The sequence below is a fragment of the Temnothorax curvispinosus genome, unplaced genomic scaffold, assembly GCF_003070985.1.
Source record: "Temnothorax curvispinosus isolate PA1 unplaced genomic scaffold, ASM307098v1 QBEX01010321.1, whole genome shotgun sequence".
Taxonomy (NCBI): Eukaryota; Metazoa; Arthropoda; class Insecta; order Hymenoptera; family Formicidae; genus Temnothorax; species Temnothorax curvispinosus.
Window position 1 is genome coordinate 82,132 of NW_020220101.1, and position 24,850 is coordinate 106,981.

General features: G+C 37.2%; 4 protein-coding genes across 9 annotated transcripts in view; 3 read left to right on the forward strand and 1 right to left on the reverse strand.

Annotated features, from left to right (window-relative positions):
• LOC112460101 (acyl-CoA-binding protein) overlaps nucleotides 1-9,206 on the forward strand; it is a 14,271-nt gene extending 5,065 nt beyond the window's left edge. Inside the window, exons 1-3 of one of the 2 annotated variants that reach the window (XM_025024605.1) lie at nucleotides 6,047-6,193; nucleotides 8,605-8,719; nucleotides 8,813-9,206. In XM_025024605.1, the coding sequence (XP_024880373.1) occupies nucleotides 6,179-6,193; nucleotides 8,605-8,719; nucleotides 8,813-8,952 (270 nt within the window). In that variant the 5' untranslated portion in view covers nucleotides 6,047-6,178 and the 3' untranslated portion in view covers nucleotides 8,953-9,206. Of the gene's footprint in view, nucleotides 1-6,046; nucleotides 6,194-8,604; nucleotides 8,720-8,812 lie in introns of those variants that run through there. The other variant, XM_025024604.1, reaches the window with a different exon arrangement.
• Nucleotides 9,207-9,848: 642 nt separating this feature from the next.
• Nucleotides 9,849-17,662, reverse strand: LOC112460100 (dnaJ homolog subfamily B member 6-like). Of its 5 annotated transcripts, none has more exons than XM_025024599.1 (8): nucleotides 17,415-17,662; nucleotides 14,024-14,130; nucleotides 13,739-13,848; nucleotides 12,228-12,338; nucleotides 11,247-11,423; nucleotides 10,879-11,143; nucleotides 10,675-10,764; nucleotides 9,849-10,318 (listed from the first exon to the last, which is right to left on the reverse strand). In XM_025024599.1, the coding sequence occupies exons 2-8, from the start codon at nucleotides 14,086-14,088 to the stop codon at nucleotides 10,150-10,152; spliced, it is 987 nt and encodes a 328-aa protein (XP_024880367.1). In that variant the 5' UTR covers nucleotides 14,089-14,130; nucleotides 17,415-17,662; the 3' UTR covers nucleotides 9,849-10,149. The 5 variants fall into 5 exon arrangements, with proteins under 5 accessions (XP_024880367.1, XP_024880369.1, XP_024880370.1 ...); XM_025024601.1 differs by lacking the exon at nucleotides 17,415-17,662 and adding an exon at nucleotides 15,417-15,500; XM_025024602.1 differs by lacking the exon at nucleotides 17,415-17,662 and adding an exon at nucleotides 15,003-15,068.
• A 1,480-nt stretch (nucleotides 17,663-19,142) lies between these two features.
• Nucleotides 19,143-21,632, forward strand: LOC112460131 (actin-related protein 2/3 complex subunit 4). Its single transcript, XM_025024663.1, has 4 exons — nucleotides 19,143-19,525; nucleotides 20,063-20,389; nucleotides 20,472-20,642; nucleotides 20,722-21,632. Exons 1-4 carry the CDS (start codon nucleotides 19,523-19,525, stop codon nucleotides 20,725-20,727), a joined length of 507 nt encoding a protein of 168 aa, XP_024880431.1. The 5' UTR covers nucleotides 19,143-19,522; the 3' UTR covers nucleotides 20,728-21,632.
• Nucleotides 21,633-23,685: 2,053 nt separating this feature from the next.
• LOC112460102 lies at nucleotides 23,686-24,841 on the forward strand. The gene is made up of 2 exons (XM_025024606.1): nucleotides 23,686-23,825; nucleotides 24,462-24,841. The coding sequence occupies exons 1-2, from the start codon at nucleotides 23,686-23,688 to the stop codon at nucleotides 24,820-24,822; spliced, it is 501 nt and encodes a 166-aa protein (XP_024880374.1). The 3' UTR covers nucleotides 24,823-24,841.
• Nucleotides 24,842-24,850: the final 9 nt, after the last annotated feature.

Below are 24,850 nucleotides of genomic sequence, written 5' to 3' on the forward strand. Positions count from 1 at the left end.
TAAGAACAACAACAAAATATGAAATTAGATTATAATTGAATTGTAATAAATAAAAATATTTACTAGTGCATTTCTATTATAATTAAATAACATGGTCATACGTTTACAAATATAAATAATTGTATTCCAGATAACACGCATGTCTTAAAGACGTCATATCTCGATTTGAGACATTATGTTCACTGGGATGTTATACATACATATCAAATGTGGTCTACAATGTTGGCCGTCAATGATCAACCTGTCATAAATGGAAAGCTTGGGTGGGTATATCAATGATTCCGTCATCGGAAACCGTTAGATGTTTGTAGTTGTAGAGATTCATTATTTCTATAGCAACTTATTAGACTCATCGAAAGTCTCACACGGCAGTTTTATCAATTCTCTCGTTTATGTTTATATCATTACCGTTTTCGGTATTTCGTCGGCACATGTCTCTTCGGCTATCGATATTTAAACGAAAGATAATCACTAACGATCCACCTGGATCTTTGTCATAAGAATTTCGTGAAATCTATTAGTCTATCATTTCAGCTAACTGTTGCCAAGGGTTCGTCATCCCTGACATATATTTTTTGCTCCGCGTGCGTATATAAAAAATCTCGGAACTTACGATTACTCGCCAACTTGTCATTTGCCTTACACCCCGAGTCAATCATCGTCGATCATCCGTCAGTGTTCAGTCAATTATTCAGTCAGTTCAGTTGCGAGTAATTATTAAATACCAGTTTAGCAGTTTAGTATTTGAGCTTTTATTCTACCATGTCTAGCATTTCTCTAGAAACAAAAATCTATCGAAAAATATGCACTTTTATCAGATAAGAATGTATAAAAGTGTTCGGTTTTTGAGAGACTCAGAATGTAACATGTATAACATGTACAAAAACACAATGTCTAGAATTAAAAAGCAACACGTTGTATTCGAAAACGATTCGTTAGGATTAAGCATATTAGGATTAAGCAATTGTTTTATGACGATATTGGATTGGTGGCAACTATACTAAAATTTGAGATGCGGTAACGATCACGAACAGCTGGTCGCCTCGAAACGTTCGTTGTCAAGGGTAAAAATACCGCAATACGGTGCAGCGCGACGCGATGCAGCATGCGGAATGATCGGATATAGTATCTACCTGTACGTCCATAATACGATCGAGTCTATCTTTATTCTTCGATTTTCGTTTATCGTAACGGCAAACTCAATTAAAATCAAAGCCATCGCGCTGATAATAATTCTGTAGCATTATTCGCGTAATAAGACTCTATCTCTATAAGGCCTTCCCCGCGGTATCGATCACTCGTGCAACTTGGCGACAGATGTTTTTATTGTTACACAGTTATAAAGATATAACTGATAAAGATATAAACTAATCTTATTAGCGACTAAATCTCTTTTTACGTAACTCCGTCATTATCTTGGTTGTCGAGAACATTCGATTGGAATTACACATTTTTTTGTATACACATACCTGGTTCTTGAATGCAAGACTCGTCTTACGTAAGCCTTATTTCTCGCGTGCATTGATAAAGTTTTAAATGCATAACTTTGCACATATACACGAGAGAAAGAATCCAATAAAAAAGTAGAAATTATATATCATAATTTATGTATTTCGAGCCTCTCATAAATATGACGTTCTTTAATTTAAAATGTTTACGTACAGGTATAATCAAAAATGCAAATTTTAAGTTTTTTTAAAGCATAGTTAGAAGAATTAGCAACTTTCAAGTCAACTTTTGTAAATGACATCCATTGTTTCCCTTGCCGCTCTATGTCTACAATGAGTCGCCGGATGCGCGTAATATAAGGCGCGCCAACGCGCTTTGTCTCGGGAACGATTGTATAAGTGCGATAGAATATTACTTTCCCGAGTGTTGTCAAGACTCTTTGACACATTTTTTCTTTAGAGAATTAGTTTTGTAATTACAAATAACATAAAAATTTTTAAAAGGAAATAAATTTCCAATGGAAATCTTGGCGATAGAGGTACCAGTATACGTCCGCTCCTGAAGTAGAATATGAAGCCTGGGGACACGTATTATGGAATGGATTCCGATCGGAATTATTTAGTTATTTCCTAGATTTCTATTGTGCTTTCTAGAGAAAACGGAATAATTCTGATCGAAATCTATTTCGAAATATTCCATAATACGTGCCCTGAACGTCACGCGCCTTATTATTACGTGATGCGCCCCATCAGTTACGCGCGCATCTAGACGCTAAAACGCGAGCAACAAGAGGAAAGCAATGGGCATCAACTACGAAAAATAATCAGAAAATTGTAACTAATTATTAGTTCTGATTTAAAATATTCGTTTTGTTTAAATCCAAATATATCCGGTTTTTAACTTAATTAATCGATCGAAACAGGATATATGTATAGTTTTCGAGAAAACATCTCTTTTTTAAGATTTACTATTTTAACTATTTATAATTAATAATCGTAAAAAAATTATTTATACGCGATTTACTTGCATACTTGTTCATCACGACTTGCGTCATTGCTCATATCATATGACGGTAACGATTATCATTCAGTTCATTCAGTAGAAGATACTTTTATACATAAAGACACTAATTGTAAAAATGGGATTGAAAGCAATATGTACTTATAAATCAGAATCAAATTCAACAATTTAATTTTATTTCTTGAACTTGAAATAATATTATAAGAATCGAGATATGATATATTGCGAAATAATCGATCTCAATAAATTTGTTTTTGGACCTTAGAATGATATATACACACATGCATGATACAAAATGTATTTATAAGTGTATTCAAGGAATCGAAACTTTTGAAATCTGAAAGTCGAGAAGACGATAATTTCATTGATAAAAAATCCCGGGGTAAAACACTTCCCAGATATTACAGTGACGTCAAATGACGTATTAATTCCGTCATAATGCCGTCTTAATGACGTTAGAGACGGAATTAATACGTCATTTGACGTCACTGTGCTATCTGGGTTATAAAAATTCAAATTAACTTGGTCAGTATATATACATGTGATTCTATCGGAAAAGCCGTTCTGTTTAGGTTAGGTATATTTTTCGAAATATTCATACAAAAATTCGAACCCATCTCGTCCAGATTCGGGTTGCTTAGAAGTGATGCTTTTGTTTTTCAAAGAATCTAAATAGATTTTTTAATTCATTTTTATGAGATAATTAAGCCCTTTTCTAGATTCCATTATTCGATTAAATTCTGTGAATGTAACAAAACTAACAAAATGACAATTAAAATTTAAATTAAATTTTTAAGTAAAATATGGAGAGAGAAATAAAACTAATGTATGTATACTACTAGCTAGCTACTTCATGTTGCTAGTACTTGGATATATTAAATAAAGCGTGAATTAATTGGTTGATGCTAATAACAAAAAGGAGAAGTTGATTTTACACGCGTACATATACTTTCTTTTCCATGTTATTAATTACAGTGTTGTGATCGATCGTCGGAAATAGACTGCCAAACATCACCAAATGATCACCAAATGAATATGGTAATATTAAGATACAATTCCACTGTAATGGCCTTGTTCTGTATGACTCTATATCTCGACGTTACCAAGCAGGAATACCTTAATCTTAATACGTATTTGTTTTATCGATAGAATGCTCGATAGAATTATTACACGCAATTACAAAGAGTTCAGTATAAGTTTTCACTACAGTTAAGAAATACTATCCATGTGTTCCGATATTCACTGCCAATACTGAAAATCTATAATAGTTTGCGTCACGTATACAATAGATTTTCAGTACTGGTAGTGAATATCGGAACACACCCTATATTATTTCTTGAAATAGTGATTAAATATTTGAACAAAATAATCTTTTTTTTTTTTTACGCAGCAGTATCAGGTATGGATTACTATCCCTATTCACTCCAACGTTTTTTTCGCCCCAATAATCCTCCAACCATGCACTTTCGAGTCCCACGTGTTTTTTATAATGTTAATAGCTTTGAAAAATTCCCCAAAAATTATTATAATATCTTTGTATCTTCGACTAAAAATCAATGTAAAGAACATTTGGAAATCAATTATTTAAATATTTTTTTACAACAATTATATGTTGACAAACACACGTTACGACTCGTTTTAGTTAAAAAATCATAACTCACGAACGAATTGACGAAGCTCAATGAACCAAAACGCAAATTAAAGCTAAAAGTAGTGCAAATGAGAAAAAAATATGAGATAATTATTAATTAAATAGGAATACTTAATTTCGTCGCCGCAAATTTGGTAATTTTTTAATGGTACAGAAGGACTTTAAGGACTTAAAGAATGCTAGAAAAAGAATTTCTGCATAAGAAAAGGCGAATTTGAAGTGTGACAGATATTTTTTATGTAAAAAAATTAATTTTTTTTTTTATAATCGTAGCTCCTCCCCACCTCTTCCACCTGCCTCTGAGCCATAATAGACCTCTGTGGAATGTTAAATTTTTTTTTTAACGACAAAAATATTTTAAATGCGGTTAAATTATACACAAAAATACATTTTTATCGAAAAAAATGCTCATTTACCTTTCACACAACACTGACGTAATCCTCTAACCATGCACTTTCGTGTCCCACCGAGATTTTGATTGTTCCCCGTTTCGAGAGTAAATGAGCTAGGACTTTGAAATTTTTACCTGAGGTTCCCTGCCACAATAACTTTTTTCCGGCGTGGAGGAGATTCTCCCACGATCATTTGTTTTCCGGAACAAACGACTGTTAGAAATTCGTGGGACACGAAAGGCATGGTTGGAGCGAATAGGGCTATTTTAGAATTGATATACGAACACTCCAGAACACTCTATAATTCGTAACATCGTTTTTTAAAATTACTTTTTTACACTGATTGCGCTACTAATGTCATTTTAGTAGTCCGTGAATAAGTCCCGCGTAAAGCGATAGATACAGTTCCGCATCCAACTCGACCGTGTAGTCAAAGAGTTAATTTTATGAGATTGTTAATTTTGAAAATAATGTTAAAATCTCAATGACCATTTTAATACGAAAGGCGAACTTTTAATATATCAAAATATATCATAAGTAGACATCGGATTTTTTATATGCAGATTGGTGGAAAGAAGCAATTAATAACTAACAATTAGATCATTAGATTATGTTATTTATAATATCTAACATCTTTATACTACAACATATGTTAGATATAAATATGTTAGACATTATAAATAACATAATCTTAGTTGCGCTTTTCTACCAATCTGCATATAAAAATCCGATGTCTAATCATATAAGTATACAGTTTTCTACACAAGATGTGTTGGAGGATGTATAAGTCGATGTAGGACAGAATATGATATAATAAAGGGTTGTAACCTTCATTTTATTGAAGAATTATTATTAGTGAAATTTTTTTATGTATAATATCTTCAATTGATGATATTTCTTAATCTTAAAAGTTATAAGGGGTGGAAAAGTTTTAATTTATTATCGCTTATTTGAAACAGAATTATAGTCATATATAATATTATAAATAATTTTTAAATATAATCTCGTTGACAAAGAGTCAACCTAGCGTCTTTGTAGATGAATTTCTCGGCTTGTTGCATTTAGAAATGTCATTTTAACTTTTATTACGTAATACTTTTGAATATAACTGCAATTTCAAAATAAAAAGATGACATTGACGTGAAAACAAAAGTATATCAAAGCAATGTATTGGCACAAAATAAAAATGTTAATATATATGTCATTTAATTTTAGAACTCACAATTTATCATTTTACAAATATAATTCATTATCTCAGATTAAATATATGTATATAATATTAGAACATACTAAAATATCTGTAATTTTTATCTAGTATCGAGTAATATAGCTCATAATCAAATAAACAGGAATTAAGGACACATCGAACCATTTATATCGATGTAGTCTAAATCATGTCAAAGGTTGTCAGTAATGTCGCAGCGATTAAAAATTAATCGTTGCTTTAAGCTGGACTATGACCACGTATGTCATCGCGTATGTACGCCGGCGACGCCGGCCACCGGCCTGACCGGCCTGACCGGCCACGTACGTGAACCGTGAACGCCTAGTCGTTCCTTATCGTGGCATCCGTTAACACGAGTCTCGTAACCTCTCATACGATTCTCTCTCGGCATCACAGTCGTTATAAATTTGCGTCTAAAATTCCAAACTAATATTCTGCATTATGTCGCTGGACGAAGTAAGGACAACGAACAAGCTTTATTTTTACAATACGTTTTTACCATAACTCGAATAGTGTGACACGCGAAAATGGAACGTATCTCCGTGCTCACCTCTTCTCTCCGTCTCCGGAACGTTAATTTAGAGCGAGTGAAGTTAGCAATTAGTAGGTACTAGTTACTAGTTTGATCGATGAGATTAGTGACGTTTGTGATTTGTTTCAATTGTTCTTTAAATACTCACATCAGCACGTGATGATCGCGTATATCGAACTGATCGTTATTTCCGAATTATTTTAAATAGGCGATATCCTAACGCGGTGTGTAGTATGTATAGTATATACGCGGTTCTCTTAGATAGCTTCGTTGAAAAGCTATCTAAACTCATTAATTTTGAAGAGGTTAAGAACTAACGATCAGTCGATAAAAAAGAGAAATTTAGTAGGTTAAACGCAAACACTGATATTTTCATGGAGACGTGTAGAGGTCTACGTTAGAATAGGTTAAGATAAGATTAGGTTAGATCTTAGATCAGCTAACACACATTCGTAATTTCGTATGTACATAGTCCGGGACTATAAATGTTTTAACGTAATATCCGAATTATTCGAAATAATTATTACCCAATTAATTATTTAAATCCATGTGTTTGTCTTAATAATTCTAATAATTCTAATAATTCGAATCATAATATCGGAAGAGCCGAAGGAATTTGTGCATTTAGATCCGAAATACAACAAATTGAGCAGGAAACCAATAGCACGCAATAGATTGACAGCAAACTTGATCAGAATCTCATACCAAAATCATAGCCTTTTGTGTCCGCATTAAACTCGTGTTCTGTCGACAGAGCAATGTATGCAAATTGGCAGCAGAAACCATGCATACAGTGTTTCTGCTCACATTTCACATTGCCTGTCAGCTGTCAGCAAACTCTGTTGCGTTTCTCTGGCAACAGTTTGACAATATCGTGTGATAGACTATAGAGCGGCCTTTTATGTGAAATTTATCTTTCTGACATAAAAAATTCTACAGGCTCTGTTCAGAATCTGCGCAGGTATGGCTATCTGGGAGAATATAATGACAGATTGACTGTAGAAACTAAGTAAAATCTGTCATTTCATAACCATTTAAATGATGTATTACATTTAAATGTTTATTAAATGAAATGGATAGATTCTGATGCCGATAATCTGCTATTAGATTATATCGACCAACATGTAATGCGGATATAGATAATATTATAATATACCGGATCTGATGGGATAACTGAGCAAATCTGCCGTAAATCTATTGTCATACCGCGGGCAGTTTGCTTACTGATGACAATGAGTATACAGGGTGTTCCCCAGGTCTTTCCGTGCAAACCTTATAGTAGTATGTTTTATGAGCAGAAATAAGAAAAAATACAAACATTGGTCTCAAAATGCTTCATTAGAAAGTTATAGCAAAAGTTAGCTTAGAATATATACCCGTGTAAAGTTATTTTCTAAATCTAAATAATTTGTCGAATTCTAAATAAATTTGTATTGAAGAAATAATAACGGTCTTGCCATAGATAAGTGGCACGCCGTATACCATAAGTGATACATTTATCTTATCCGCTTCTTCGTGCTTACTGATTTGAAATGATTGAAGGTGATTATAAAAGCTTGTATGAACATTAGTAACGAGCAATACCTTGTAGAACATTATCTCAAAATGCCGCAATTTTCACATTTCGTACTTTTGTTATAATTTATAAATTTCGAACGAAGCATTTTGGGATCTACGTAACATTTTTTCTTATTTCTGCTCATAGAACGTACTATTCAAGTTTGTACAGAAAAATCTGGGACAGGGTGCACGCGCGCGCGCGTGCATACACTGAGGATCTACATAGCATGAAAAAATTATACATTCAGTAGGAAAAGCAAGAGATAAATAAATAAAGAGCTAGCTAACTTAGCGATTAATCTTCCGTTCTGTTTCTTATAATTGTGAGATCCGACTCTTCGTACATTAAGATCCGAATCATCCGAACAGTTTGGATATCCAAACTTGACTAATAGAATAAATTTAATGAATTAAAAGAATTCGAATATTAGTAGATCGAGATCATATTTGTAGTTAATATAAATATGCTGCGAGATACCGCTTCAAGCGTGAGTTCCATCAACAGTTTAATCGATTTGATCAGATCGGTTAATCGTTAATTAAATGATGATAATCCTAGTTATGATACAGATAAAAAAAAATAAAAATTTTATATTTTACTTGGAATTAGCGTCAAATTATATCGTTGGTGTGTACGCTACTCTTGTCCCGATAAATTAAATCATCCAAATTGCTTATGATTTCTATTAAATTTAATAACATTTCACCAAGTAACATTTTAAAAAGGGTTTTCTTTTTATCAAGTGATCACATAAACACACGTTCCTATTCTTAGAGATTTAATAATGCGGCTATAGCGGTAAAGGAATTGGCTGCGCAGCCAGAAGACGAAGATTTACTCGAGTTGTACGCATTGTACAAGCAATCCACTGTTGGCGATTGTAATACAGGTACATTTTTACGGAATTTTATGCGCCCAGTTCATGCTTATTGTGTACAATTGCAATGATCCTGGTAAATCTTCTTTTTTTTTTTTTTTTTAGAGAGACCGGGTATGTTGGATTTCAAAGGAAAGGCGAAATGGGACGCTTGGAATGGTAAAAAAAGCATGGAACAAGAAACGGCGAAAGAAGAATACATTGCTAAAGTGGAGGCACTAATCGCTTCAATCGGAAAGAAGTAGTTGATTCATTGTTACGTTTACACGCGCACATAAAGATTTGCGCGTGATCTTATTTGAACGCATTTCTATTAAAACTTTTTCACCATCGATGAGAAGCACTCGGAATATTATGTAATACGCGTGTGCAATTATATTTGTGCAATGTATATTTGTATAGATTGTATAGATAGGAATGCACTTTTTTTGGTTACTCGTTTGTGTGAATTTTGTATCCAATGATTTATTAGAATCAGCATAAAACTACTTGTCGCATATGTCTCTGTTATAATTGACTTCCCCTTTCCGAACAGTAATTTGATCTCTGCCGTTTGCAATAGTTCCATACTCTGACTTTATACTCAAGATAATTAGTGTATATTAATAATGTATTTCTATAACATTTTTTTCCCTTATCATTATATACACATATGTAAATAGCTAATCGAAGAAAATACGATCGAAAACGGTTCTTCTAACACAGTTTCTCAACGATGTGTCTCAGCGTATATTTAGCTAAAACTTAAATCGGTAAATAACGCTAGGGCCAACGACAATAAAAATACGCAGCGACGAAAATAAATTATACTATTAATCGATACGAGATGCATTTAAGATACTTTTATCATTTTGAGAAATTATATATATAAGTTTTGCGTCAGTTCTGTAACCTAGCGATAATCGATGCTCAAGTTAGCGAACGGCATCGGTTACGTTACATCGTACAACAAGGTAGAGACAAGGCAGATGTTACTTGTAAATTAGTCTCGATTCGCGGCGTATAAGCGATACGCTATCGCAAGTACCTAACTAAATTCAAAAACAACTCGTTTTTACAAAGCTAAACGGCTAAACGACTCAACGACGACGACGGATAGCGGGCCGCTTTGCTCTCAAAATTAAAAGTCGACAAATCATGATTTTCTTTTAAATAAACTTTATTATACGAACCGCGTGGATATGTCAAGCCAGTCATTTATAGGATGTTATTCTTTCCCTCTTTAATTCGTACACAGATTAGCGATTTTTTCTTTATTATTCATCAACTTATGAATTTCTATCAGATCAGATAATAATGGATAGAATAGCATATATATATATATATATATATATCAACAGGACGAAAATTTTCCCCGGGATCAAATTTGTATCGAGTATATCAGGAGCGCACACTCGTCGACTTTGATACACACAAGGAACTTGAGACAAGAGCGAAGCAATTTATTTCCTCTTACTTCTATCGTGCTTCTTACTCATGTGCGGATGATGACGCGTCTTTACTCTGCTAGCTTTTAGATAGTCGCCGTGGGTCGCGCTCGAGCTGTGGCTACCCATCGTGTTATCGTTGACGTTCTCACAGACTTGACGACTCGTCGATGCTTCGTCGAACCTAACACACACACAAACAAACGAGATGACGGAAAATTGAAGCTCGTGTAAGAGGCAATTCGCTCTTGTTTTATATAAATTCCAATTATTAACGCTCCGATCACTCGGGCTTAGAGAGCCTATCTCACTATCATCGATTGTCAATTTCGGCGAGTAAGAGCGCGCGGTTAAGAGTGTGTCGACGTGATGTTACGTTCTCGATGAAACGATGATAAACGACTGCGAGGGGAGGAACTGTGTCGAGAGATACCAACGCGGAGATACCAAGTACTCGTTTATAGATGTTCTAATCGTGACGACAGGAATTTCTCAATTGCCAAGGAGAGATCGAGCGAATGAGATGTGTTTTAACTGTACGTTATTGACTGCGGTACGCCATTCACTGTCTTCGATTTCAGTACATCATTTTCATAAGACATTATCGTTTCTTTCCCGTTTTCAAAGACTCTGTAAAAGACACGAAAAGGAGAAAAGATTAGAAATACAATTAGAATATAGATGTAACGCCGCCGGATCTTACCAGATACAGTGTACGCGTTGTATCGAATATATGAGACTTACTTTTTGGTCGTAATTTTCTTTCCATCGATGAAACGAGTAGAGGTGCTGGTACGTTTCACAGCAGTACCACCGCTCATTCCGTCGAAACTAGTGAAAGTACCAAAGGAAGCGAAGTTTCCTGCGGTACCGGCATTCTCCATTAAATCATTAAACGGCAAACGAAAGCCGAATCCAAAGGGTCCGAAGAAAGAAGTACTCAGACTGTTATTAGCCGAGTGACCGTGTCTTCCTCCAGCATTTCTTCGTGGACCACCGCCGTGAAAGCCTGCAAATTTCAATGTTTGTAACGTTTGTGACCTTTGGTAACCTTAGTATATTTCCTATCTGGATGTATTTGTATTATTAGTTATAGTATTAGTAGGCTTTACCGGCGAACAAGTCTTCGAACGGTATCCCATCGAAAAATTCTCTAAATACTTCCTCAGGATCTCTGAAAACGAACGTGCCGCCGAAGTGCGCGTCAAAGTCATCTCCATGGCGTCGTTTGCCCCCAGGCATTTGAAGACCTTCCTTGCCATACTGATCGTAAACACGTTTCTTCTTCTCTAAAAACGTTAAAGCGAAACATTTATTATTTGGCTTTCGATCGTAATCACCATCTCAATTCAGCTCCTTTCAACCAAAACCCAACAAGCGAGGTTTCTGCAAGGCTTGCCAAAGGTTAGTCCAAAATATCGATGCGTAAGTTTGGAATATAATGCGAAAAGACAGTCTCGGAGAGAATTTATCGTATATCGCTTCGTATGTCGTATTAAATATATCGCTTAGCTTAGCTTGCTTAGCTAAGACGCACTGAATTTTTCATCAGGGGTATAACTCTCTCGACCAAGTTATAATTCGCTAGCTGTTAGCACACGCTGACAATAGAATGCAGGCAGGGTTAACTGCAACGCGTTATAGCTATTCCGTATTCGATATGGATTCTAAAGATCAGAGCAAACTCGAAAAAGATATATTTCTTCCATTGCCATTTTCAAAGAGAGAGACAAAAAATTATGAGCGATCGAATGTGCGTTGCATCTCGATATTCGTATTCGGCGAAATCGTTTCGATCAAAGAGGGATATTTATAGGATTATGAATCAAATACTAGAACGATCTTCATAAATAGCCGTGTCGCGCCGTAATTCAACTTGCAACTCAAAGTTGTTGAATATTCAGAATATTCTAGTCATCGCGTCAAACGTTCCGCGCCCGTTCTCGGCGGCACCTGAATCCTTTCGAAAGAAGAGGAGAAGAGACGCGAAAAAAACATTGTAGCACGTTATTAAGGTAAGTAAAAAAAAAAAAAGGAACTATAGTAAACAATGCTTTGAGCACTCGGCAAATCGTATTTTTTGCAAGTGGTACCGAAATATCGCTGGAAGGGAGAATCAAAGAAACTCCGGAAGGTGAATCCACGGCCGGGCCTTGACGCCGCCCTCTGATACAAGCGCTGATCGTAAGTGCGTCTCTTCACATCTGGAAAGATTTTCTATATCGCCCCGATCTTTTTCGTTACACACGCACAAACTACACGCATATATCTCTCGTTTGCGCTCGAGTTCGTTCGTTCGAGCTCGTTTCGTTCGACAATCTATAAATCCACAATCTATCACATTCTATACAATCTGCGAAGGAGCTTTCTTAGTTTTCGCGTTGACGTTTTGGCTAAAAAAAGCGGCGACTACTCGTCGGTGTTTAATCGTGTTAATCCTACAGATCTGAGACTATTCCGATAACTTCGGCGACATGATTCAATAAATATTTTCAACTATGTTTCCTATGTATAACTATGTATTTTTAACTATCTCTCACGCGGAGCCACGCGTCATCCAAAAACATTTGACTGATTAAACGAGATTAAATAAATTAATGCAACCTCACATAACTGCATTAATATTAATATAGATTGTTTGCACTTATAGGTTCAATCCTTCCTCATCCTTTCTAAAACTAATGCCTAGTCTTTAAAAAACCGCATTGTAAAATTGATCAGATAATAACCAGGGCGTGATTTCCAGCATAAATAGATGGGATCAAGTTCAATACATACTTTAAAATTGAATTTTTCACAAGTAGTATTCGAATATGTTATGTTATCGTAATATATAAGTTATCATTAAAATTGTAATAGAAAGATATTTGTATGCATGTATATATTTACATACACACATGTTTTATACTTTACACATAAAATTTGTAGTAAAGTACTCATAAAAAGTTCAAACATGTATAATCTAGGTTTCATTATTCTTAAGGCGATCAAATATAGCACTATATATGAACATCAGTCAAAGACTGAAGATTAAATATACGAGAATTATGTCATAAATAGGTTCAAAATATTAAAAGTAACGATAAGAGTAACTGTTAAATTCGTTATCGTTACAGTTACAAAAAGAAAAAAGTAATGTCGTTGCCAGTTTATAATTCGCAATTAATATTAGGCGACGATAAAAAATATATTCACTTGTTGAATACACGTTAAATATATAATAACTGTTATTTACTTGTTAGGGTTTTCCAAAAATACACTATTGCGACAGAAGGGTGATAGTTTACGATTTATTTTAATCTCTCTTAATTGACGAGCAAGCATAGGACGATTAAAATCATTCGCGTGGCTCTGATTGCAGCCAGGCTAGCTAAAAAGTTGTAATAATTTTGAAAAACGTTTTTATTTTACATCACCAAAGTTATCGGAATCTCCCCACGCTTTTATGAGAATCTAATTAAAATATCGTCATATCTCGACACGCGTCTCACAGAATATCAATTTATTTTTGTAGCTGAAACATCATTTCTTACCGCAGTCTCCTCGTTCTGAATAATTATCATTGTCTCTGTACGTGTTTGTCGTGTCTACTGCATATACCTACCGTCGCTCAAGACTTCATACGCTTCTGAAATTTCCTTGAATCTCTTATTCGCCTCTTCCAAATTCTCTGGATTCTTGTCCGGATGCCATTTCAATGCCAACTTCCTATACCTGTGGAACAAAAATATGCCGGATATTGCGTTAGCGAGGAGCTTGTCAAAAACACGACTGGGCAACGATCATTTCGCAAGATTTCGTAATTTGATTCAGATCGTTTACAACAAGACAGACGAAACGGACATAAGTAGTAGTAGATGAGGGAAGTCAACGGACTGATCGAACTTACGCCTTTTTGATGTCAGCGCTGGTAGAGGTCCGCTGTACTTCGAGCACTCTGTAGTAATCCACCATCGTTCGGCACGTTCGGGGATGAATCAGGATCTAGGAAACCACCTGTCGGACAATGCGAGAGAATCAATAGATGCGGGAATCGACGATATTGATTCCGATTCCGATACCGCGACAGGTTGCAAAAAAAAAAAAAAGAGAGAAATAGAAAAGAAACGTACGATCGAAAACCAGATGTCGATGTCACAAACATCGTCATGCTTCCTCGAGCGGTAGCTTCCGATAGCGATAGGCGCGATGGCGCGATTTTCACCACGCGACAATCTCTAACGTCCCGACGCGACGCGACGTTCCGACGTGAAGTCGACGGTAGAACTGCGCGCGGGTATCGTTAACGATTTTAAATCGAGCACAGATAGAAACACGCACGCGCGAGCGAGCGTGTTACTAATTGTAAGCGTGGCGCAACGGCGAGATCTCGATGGCAGACCGAAAGCGCGGAAGCCCGAAGACGAAACGACTAAAGTTAGCTAAGCCGACTATCGAAAATAGTTGGAAATATGGAGGTGGAGGTCATTACGATAGCGTGAGTCGCGCTACTACCGGCATCGGTCGTCGTCGCCGCCGCCGCCGCCGCCACCACCAATACATCGATTCGACGCTCAACTTTAAAGCGACTCGCTTTAAATCTAATTAAATCGAATTGTAGTTGAAAACAAAGCGAGAGAAAGAGGAGGACCGGAGATGCGCGCACGTCTCTTCACGATCTTTCGCCATATCGTGACGTTCGTCGGATCGTCGCTACTTCGACCGATACTACTTTTGCTCTCGCGATAACTGGCTCTCCGCCAGGCGCCAAGTAGAATCGCGTTCGTCTACTCCCTGTCGGAAAGAGGAAATCTCTCGGCGGCGAGACACGTGGAGGACGAGAGGACCAGCCGAGATAAGACGGGTAGACGGGCGTACGTGCTTTTTACCTAGGAATAGTGCGAAGCTACTTGCTCGAGAGTGACTCACTCCACTTTGGGATTCGATTTTGGTCTACCTATGCGCGCTACCTACGCACACGTGTGTTTCTCTCTCTCTCACTCTCTATCCTTGTCCGCCTGTCTCAGGTGAAGTCGCGGCCAGCATGCTCGTCATCGCGACGTGGGTGCTTCGCGCGACGCGGCTGCGTAACCCGGCCCTCAGACCCGGGCCGTGTCCAAAATCGAGACGCAAGACGTCTTATGTCCTGATTTTGGACACGCGTGCTGTCTGGGCCGCGACTGGAAATTGTTCGTTTCACCTCGACAATCGTTTCGATCGCTTGATCGGTTAAATCGAATCCCCACTCCCGACCACTCTTTTATCTCTCACGCGTTAACGTAATCGCAAAATTTCTTCCAAACCTTTGATAGTTTATATCTCGGTTTCCGGCAAGATACATCCTCCTGTAGCTCCTCAGTCCTCCGACTGAGCGAGCCTTCCGATCGATCAAACTTGAGAGGACCGATTTCGCGCGCGCGAGAAAACGAGCCTCGCGAGACGAGACATTGCATGCCTGCATGCGTCTCTGTCCCTCTGTCCGTCAATTTGAAAGAGGATACGCGTTCGCGAGAGACGTGTGCGAGAGGGAAGCGATTCGAGCGATTCTAGTGGGCGTCCTTATGCTCTTACAGAGAAGCGTGACGTCAGGTTTACTTATTTGGCCAGAGAACGACATATCGAAGGCAAAGGATTTCGCGCGACGACGCCGACGACGCCGACCGGCCGACCGGCCGACCGCGACGTTGCGAAAGCGCGTGTCCTCGCTCGCGCGAATCTCTTTTCCGCGCGTTATCCTTGTCTCGGACACGATTCAAATATTATCGCGACGATTGCTACGCTGTTGATCGCTCTTATCGCTTATCTTGTTACTTCTCCGCAAAGCAAATGCGCATCGTTTTCACAATTTTCTAATACATTGCTCGCGTGGAAAGCGACTTGTGTTTCACAGGAAACGGTTGTTTCAACATTGATTTATGTCCCGAGTCCCGATAACAGCAGACTGATCTCTCACGGATCGAAGGAAACTACGTTTCAGCATTTCAATATGCTATTTTCTGAACTCTAAAACGCAGTTAAAGAGTGAATTGTTCTTATTCAAAGGAAAGTACTTTGAATTTGTTAGAATTTGCTTTAGATACCTAGCACAGTTATATCGTATCCCATTTTTTACACCCACAAAAAAATAATAAAATTACGTTAATAGAAAATAACAATGGGCTTATTTTCATCTTTTTCTAAATGTAACTCGCGATGGATAAACGTTTTAATTCAATATATACAAATTAATATACTAAAATTTATAGTTTGCATAAATTTATAATTATTAATTATAAATCGGTGTAATGTTCCGAAATATCTAATGTTTCAAATGCTTCATTATCAATATATAATTGTCATAAGCGATTCATTAACAAGAATGCTCGTTTCTTCCAATTACTCAATATGATGCAATGTCTTGAACAGACACCTAATACAATTCAATATTATGATTCTTGATATCTCACCCTGCATTGTGTATTGTGTGCCGTAACCTTTGCCCCGAGTCAAGGTTAGACGGCGAGACATAAAACTGTAATATCAAGCAAGAAAGTCGTCATCATTTGACTAAGGTAGACCTGATTTACGATCGAAACTAGAACTATAAATATAATACTATATATTGCAAATATCTTATCTGTAATTAACAATTATATTATATATACATTCCTAATGGGCCTTGAGTGTAGATGCTCTATTGAGAATCTATTGTGGAAAAAAATTATATACAGAAAGTCACTCGGTGTACTCGTATAGATAAAATATCATTATCGTCGTAGTGATATTACAAGCAAAGTAACGGAAACGATCGATGATAAACTTGAGAATAATAACAGCGGAATGAAATTTTGCCACACCACGTAGCGTCAACGTTAACCTGGTTTACCTACCATGACCTACCACGAGCGCGCTTTATCAACTGAAACTACTGAAAGTGGTGTCCTCGTTTCCTTCGTACTTAAATACTTTTACGCCGAGATATTCGAAGACGCTTTAGCAAACAATACGGAACGTACGAATACGTGCCTGTGGCGGCTGTGGCACGTACTTATAGACGGTATAGACATTAGCTCGGGCTCGGAACTCGGAATCAGTCGGTCGGAACGCGCGAGGCGCGAGGGCTCAATGCGTTTACGTAAAATGACATTTTTCTTGGAAAGAGTTCATTCGTTCCTGGAAGCTTCGGACGCGTGTATAAACGCGAAAAGTTTACAGCCAAAAAGCGGACAGAAGCATGTAACGCGTAACTATGCGACAATTGATTTCACGATTGCATGGCACTCGGTGACATGACTCGGTTACAAGTTGCCTTCGGTACTTACCGAAAATGGCTCCTGTTCGTTGCACGTTAATCGCCAATCGGCACTCTCAATCGATTTTAATGGTCCAAAGTAAACCGTTTTTGTCTCTCGATTGGAAAGAAAGTACACACACATTCGCGAACAAAAGTAGAGAAACGCAACAATACCATGAAGTTGACTCAACAAAGCTTTCGATATACAATGTGGTGTGGACGGTTCGATTTTTCTAGACGTGGTGCAGCTGGTACTATATTACATTCGTGGACACCGATTCGTCCTATACTAGTGATGAAGCAAGTCTGAAAGATGTCCACCCTGGTACCTGTTTTTTTTTCAAGGTATGGGACGAATCGTTGTCCACGGATGCTCGTTTCCGTTAAGTCAGCAGCAGTCAGCAGCCAGCACAAATATCGGCTGTCTCATGAAGCGTATTTATTATTACGTGGCGTATTGATCAATAAGTCAATATATATTCGGAATATATAATAAATATATATTTGGACGTTGGAGAGAGAGAGAAAGCAAAGATTCTAACAATAATGGCTCTCGCAAACTAGACGCGATGAGCGATATCCAATGAGAGTTCTGCTTTTGCAGTGACGTCCGGAAAAAGCAGAGCTCTCATTGGGCGCGTTCAGCAGACCAAGCCGCTCAGTAGCAGTCGGACGTGCGTGGCTCTTACTTTTAGAACCAACCAATCAACGCAGAGTGTTGATAAGACCAACTCAACAGTTGTGTCTGCTGAACGTGCCCATTGGCTATCGCTAATCGCTCATTGCTCATCACGTCCAGTGTGCGAGGGCCATAAGTGCAAAAAGTGTAAGCAACACAAACAGACCAAGTGAAAGGAATAGGGAACAGTTTAATATTAACATATTCATTGTGTATGTGGCATATATACAGAAATAGAATAAAATTTCATCACTGTTCCTTAGCGCTATTCCTCTGTTCGTCTATTCTGTGTTAATAAATTACATATATATTAATGCATTTCATATATTATAATTATAATTATAATATTGAACTGTTCCCTATTCCTTTCATTGTGCGCAGCCTTTAATAGCCGTATTCATAGTCCTTCCTTGAAAAAGGATTCTTTATTATTCCTCATTCTACATTTCATAAATATTAAGGTTTTTTGAATAACTATATAATAAGGAACAAGGAATCCTTATTCCTCAAAAAAGGACTATGAATACGGCTATAATGCATATATTATTTATCCTTGTTTAATATTTGGTGAACAATAAGGATAAATAATTCTGCACATTGTGCGTGAAAAGAGGGGTCTGTTTCTTTTAGATGCACTGGCTGAACTAGGCTGAACTGGTGCAATAAGTTAAAGTGAGACAAGTATATTTTTGTCTCACTCTAACTTACTGCATCAGTGTGCACCAGTTCAGCTAGTGCAGCTAAAAAAAACAGGGGACCTATTACGGTTCTTGACACAAGGTGAAAATTACAAAAGTGAGGAAATTCACTAGAGTATCTATGATTTCATTGGTCGAAATCTAGTAAATCTGTTCACTTTTGTCATTTTCATCTCGTTTCAAGAACCGTAATTGACCGTAATCGACCCCCCCCCAGACCCGCGGACGCATTTAGGGATTGCACTCGGCAGTCTCGGCACCTATTGGAGACCGGGACTAAAGGCATATATGCATGACGGCCAATGCGTTTATTTACTGGATATGCTTCATATGCTTTCGGAATTGTGATTGGTTAACCAGCGTGGCAAAGTTTCTTTCCTTACAATCAAATTTCGACGATTGGAAACAAGTTCGAGATATTTGTCGTTGTCGTTGACGCCCCAAGTGCTGGAACTGCTGGAAGTTGAGTCAAGTCAAAGAGATACTGGAGATACCGGCTGTAGCTGTAGCTGTATCGAGGAGAATCGAATTACTGATTCAACCAGAGTGGATCGGGCTAGTTGAATTCGCCAGCTCGCAAGCCGGAATAGTCGAATTATTGAGCCAAAGTGTTCTCGTCAATGTAATGTGTCGTCTCCGTACGCTTCGTCGAGCCGAATAGAGCAGTGCAAAGCTTGGTAGACCTCTGAGAGTTGAGAGTCGAGTAGCTAATGTGAATGCGAATGTTATATCGAAACTTGTGATCTATCTGTCGTAAACATGGTAAGTCACGTTTCACGTTATTCAACTGTAGTTTCAAGCATTTCAAGATTGATTGATTTGTAACTCTTATAAGAAGTATGACGATGACGTTCTCTTAGACTCGATCTACGATAGATGTAGGAAGCCTTCAGCTTCCTAACCTTTTGCTCCAAGTTTTAAACTTGACGTTTTTTCCCGACAAAAAAGCGCTTGTCCGGCGCTGCCTTAATTCCTAAGCTTTAAGCGAACTGTCCAGATCGTAGCTGTAAAGTTTAGAGCTTGTTAGAACAAGTCAACGTCACAGCTCAAAGCTGAAAGCGAAAGACTAAAGGCTTCCTACACCTATTGTAGACCAGGTCTTAGCCGTACCAATTGCGGAAAGTGTGCTAGAATTCGTGGGTTCTAATAGCCATTTCTTTGGATTTCTAATTTCAAGCTAAATGTCTTTCTAGCTAAAGTCACCCATGTTTGCATACTGACGCAGCGGTCAGTTTCAAATTGTTAATCATGTTAATGTATCTGATATGTTTTGTGCCATTTATCTTGTTTATTTTACAGTCGGGAACATTAAAGCCGTATTTGACAGCAGTCAGGCGTACGCTTACCGCCGCTATGTGCCTGGAGAACTTCTCCTCTCAAATTGTGGAAAAACATAACAAGCCCGAGGTAGAAGTAAGGGCGAGCAAAGAACTGCTTTTAACGCCCATCTTGATAAGTAGAAACGATAAGGAGAAAGTCTTGATTGAATCAAGTATAAATAGTATGAGAATAAGTATTGCTGTGAAACAAGCTGATGATCTAGAAAAAATTCTTTGTCATAATTTTACAAGATTCATGACAATGAGGGCCGAACATTTTATGATTCTCAGAAGAAAACCGGTAGAGGTGAATAGCCACAAGTTTATTGCGAGCTTTTAAGCTTCCATGATTTGTAATAATAATAATATTAACGTAATTTATTTTTTAGGGCTATGACATTAGCTTTCTAATTACCAATATTCACGTAGAACAAATGTACAAACACAAGATAGTAGATTTTGTTATTCACTTTATGGAAGAAATTGATAGAGAAATCAGCGAAATGAAATTATCGGTTAATGCTAGAGCACGCATATGTGCGGAGGAATTCCTAAAAAGGGTGAGTATCCAACTTATTCTATTCCATGTCTACTCTCACTTTGTCATCTTATTTACTCAATATTGCATTTTCTTTTCAGTTTTAATTCATTTATTATTGATCATTACCAGCTGTTTGAAGAATCATGGGATACGTTGCGATTGTATTGTCCAGTGGATCGTTGTACAACTTTTAACAACTTGGACAATATTAAGAGACACTTTTATAAAGTATCTAGTGACGTGTTCTTATCCACATGCCACTTAGAGTGTTCCATGTTGAATGGATCGATGTATAAATCATCAATGTTATTTGCTTCAAATCTTGTTATACGAAAATAATACGAAGCGATATTAGAAGTGAGTATCGCTGTTTAAACTTTTGTGAAGAATGTTTTTTAAGTATTTGTTTAGTGAAGTAGTTGTGTAAGTCTGAAACCAATTCGCATTCAATGAATTGTAAACAAGAAAGATACTTTGATAATATATCATAAGCATAGTTAGTTTTAAGCAAATCTACAAGCTCGAGTATACAAATTTTTTTTTCAAAGTAAATCAATTGACGTGGAATAAGTCATTTTTACTAATGTTTGCTAAAAGAGATTCTTAAAAAAATTATGTATATGTATGTATGTATGCATGCATGTATTTTTATCCCTATGTAACTAACTATATAATTTCAAAACAAAAGTATTACACGATTATGTATCACATTCGTAATTATTAGCGATACTTAGCCAAAGTTACATCGTTATAGAAATTATTTTGTCAATTTATCGTAATAAGATTTAATAAGTAACCTTAAGTAACTATGGGTGCGTGTTTTGCAAAATTTCATTTTTCAAATTTGTATACTTTACATACGAGAACTTTTATACAATTTTCTTATAATAGTACATCTCTAATTGAAATAACATAGATTTAAATATCGTAGACAAATTGCAATACCAAATAAGATTTAGGAAGATTCGTTATTTCAAAATTTGTTTGAAAAATCTTTACATATAATAACAATAGATCGTTTAATAAATATATCATTTACTTTTCTAAAATGTTTTATTATTTCGAGGGAGAGGGGGAGAGAGGGAGGAAGAGAGCGAAATCGATAAGAAGCATACATCTCGAAGAATATTTTTGCGTTTAAGTATGGTGTTACTGCATGATGAAATCGTTTATTACATTTAATTTTTTTTAACATAATTTTAACGAGAAAAACGCGCGGATATATTCATGTAATGTGTTTTCAGGCTTTAACGAAAGAATGAAAAATAATATCCTTCGACAATTTTACACTACGTATAATCAAAACGCGTGTTATACTTGCAAGAGAAACCTATAAAGTTTTATTTTGAAATAAAATAATATCGAGTTATATGTACGCGTATATGCTGTAAAGGGGTAGATCAAAATTGTTGTTGATAATCTATCATTTTCATGTACTTAGAACTTATCACGTTAATTACGAGAATTTCACGTATTCAGACGTAATGGATAATATCCGTTCTGATTCTGTTTCGAAAATTCCGCAACGGATGCGCGCCTTCGTATCTGCAACCTGTGAGCAAAGTTGTAGAGCGGTATTCACATAATCCGATCTTATATTTACAAGATCGTTTTAAGCCTGATCGTAGGCGGTTTTCAGGCTATCAATGAAATGACTGCACAGCGTCTCGAGAACTTGAAACATCCTCGTACTTAAAACGATCTTAAATATGAGCTTGGACTATGAATAGGGGTTATAAGTATAGTTCCGTAAACTGTTGCGTAAAATTCATGATAATTCTGTAAATATAAGTAAGTAGAAGAGCTTTCCGGTGAGTTTTTCCTATGATCGATCGATCGTCAGTCGTCAATTCGGTGTGTTTCGAGTTTTCCAAGATTATGCGAATTTTCCCTTCTCAATCTACCGATCTCTATTAAGCTCTATTTTATCTTTCTTTGCTATTTGTAAATAAAACTCACTAGTCAATCTCCCAGTTAACTTCTCATGTGAAACTTATTGCATTATTTTAGAATTAAATAGAATATATTTTTAGCATATCAGAAAGATTGTTTCGCTAAAAATTTATTCATTTTGTTTGTGGTACAGAACGATAGCGTATTCGAGTTTTTAAAATCTAATTTATCCTTTTATTGATAAATTTATAACTTTATTTATAATAATAAGTAACAAGTGCATTTGTCGTTGATAAAACTGAAGTGAATCAATTGACATAAAGTTATAAACGATCATAAGTTCTCATTAAGTTACGATTTTGATTAAATTCCAATTAACTTAATCGGCGATTAATTCTTAACCGACAGAGAATTGTACAGTAAAGTTTGCAACTGTAAAATTTTCAATTGTTAATTTTCTGCTTTAATCTTGTTTGCTAATGCGACAAGGAACAAAAAAAAATTAACAATTCTACATCCATGTTAACAAAATAGTACGAATATTATTTGATAAGTTAATCGCCGATTAAGCTAATCGAGAGTTTCATCGAAGTTGATTTAAACGCAAGATTTTTTCGAGAGTTTTACTACAGGTTGTAGTAAAAACGAAAGACTGTTGCTGCACCGCCTATAGTGTTGCACAATCTTGCGTTTTGTCTTTACGCCAATAATACATGCAATAATCAAATTAATACAAAAAACAATCGAGAGATAACTTTGTCATCGTTATTTTTATCGTTATTTTCTGTTTTCGTTAACATTTCTCGCTTTGTTTTTTTCTTTTTGCCAGAATTATTACTCCAGATTTCTTCTCATTTCTTTCGAGAATACTTCGTATGCATCAAAGTTAAATCTTTCAGCTTATACACGTATATTTCTACTTCAAATGTAGGCTTTAAAATTTATTTTTATTCTCATTCTTCTATTATGTCCGTTTCCACGTAACACGCGGCTCATCTAAACCCGTTATCTATATTCGTTCCGATTCGTACGTTTTTACTTCTCGTTCTTTTGGATTATTTTTCTATATCTCGTAGCGGACTGCACTCGGGCTTGCGCGACGCTGTTGGCTTTTTACGCCGACGCCAACGCCGACGCCGACGCCGACGCCGACGCCGACGCCGACGCCGATGTCGACGCAGCGTTCGCGATTTGGAGTCGATGTAGTCCGAGGCTCGCCGTCTTCGGACACAGGGGAGCTAGAAGAAACCGAAGCAAAAGAGTCCTTCATCATTACTGCCGTTGTGTTGTCGTCATCGTACTCATCGATGTAATAAGAGAGTAACAGAGACAATATAAAAATTACGCGGCAAAAAAAATGGAGAAAGAAAGAGGGAAAAGTGCGAATTATTGATAAAAATAAAGGGAGACAGTGAGAGTGAGAGAGAGAGAGAGAGAGAGAGAGAGAGAGAGAGAGAGAGAGAAAGAGAGAGAAAGAGAGAGAAAAAGCAACCAAAAATCAAGGCTATAAAATCAAAAAAGGGGTGAGAAAAAGAGGGAGAGAGAAAGAAAGAGAGAGAGAGAGGAGGGGGAAGAGCGCAAGGAATACATAAAAAATAAAGTTTAAAGAGAGATAGAAACATAGGAGACATCCCTACAGGCATTTCCAGAAAGAAGAAAAGCGATATCGAAAACAGGAAGGGGTGAAAGTCGGTAAGATAAAAGCAGAAGGGAGGGAGGGTGGGAGGGAGGAAGCGTAAGAGAGAGATACGAGGAAGGGGCGACACAGTGTGTGTGGGGGAGAGCCGCAAATTGTGGCGTTACGAGAGAGAGAGAGACACAAAGGAGATCCGAAATCGAAAAGTTCGCAATTGTGGCTGCTGCGGTTAGGTAGGATGCGTGTGCTTGGGTGCGGCGTCTCGTCACCACCCGACAAACGACAGTTTAGCAGTGTCAACGTCAACAGCATCCGTAATACTATCGCCAACGGCGGATTCGTCGGTGCCGGGAACGACAACGACAGTCCTGCGAGAACGTCTCTCGGGAGCGCGGGATCGTTCGCGAGAGGTAGCGGCCGAATCGCCTGCAAAGACGGGAGATCCCCGTGGAGCTTGACAACTCCGTACGACCGCATCATCACCACCGCCGCTACCACCGCCGCTACCACCACCGTGTCGTCCGTAACTCGCCCGCGAGCTCGCGAAGAAACGGAGCACCTTCGATCCACGTGTCTCATCACCCTCGGCAACTCGCGGGAGCGATCGTACGCCAGCAACTGTACGCCGAGAAGGGCGCCTAGAACGTGGTCCCCGTCGTTCGGACGATAACGGAGCTTCGACAACGGGTAATTTCGAC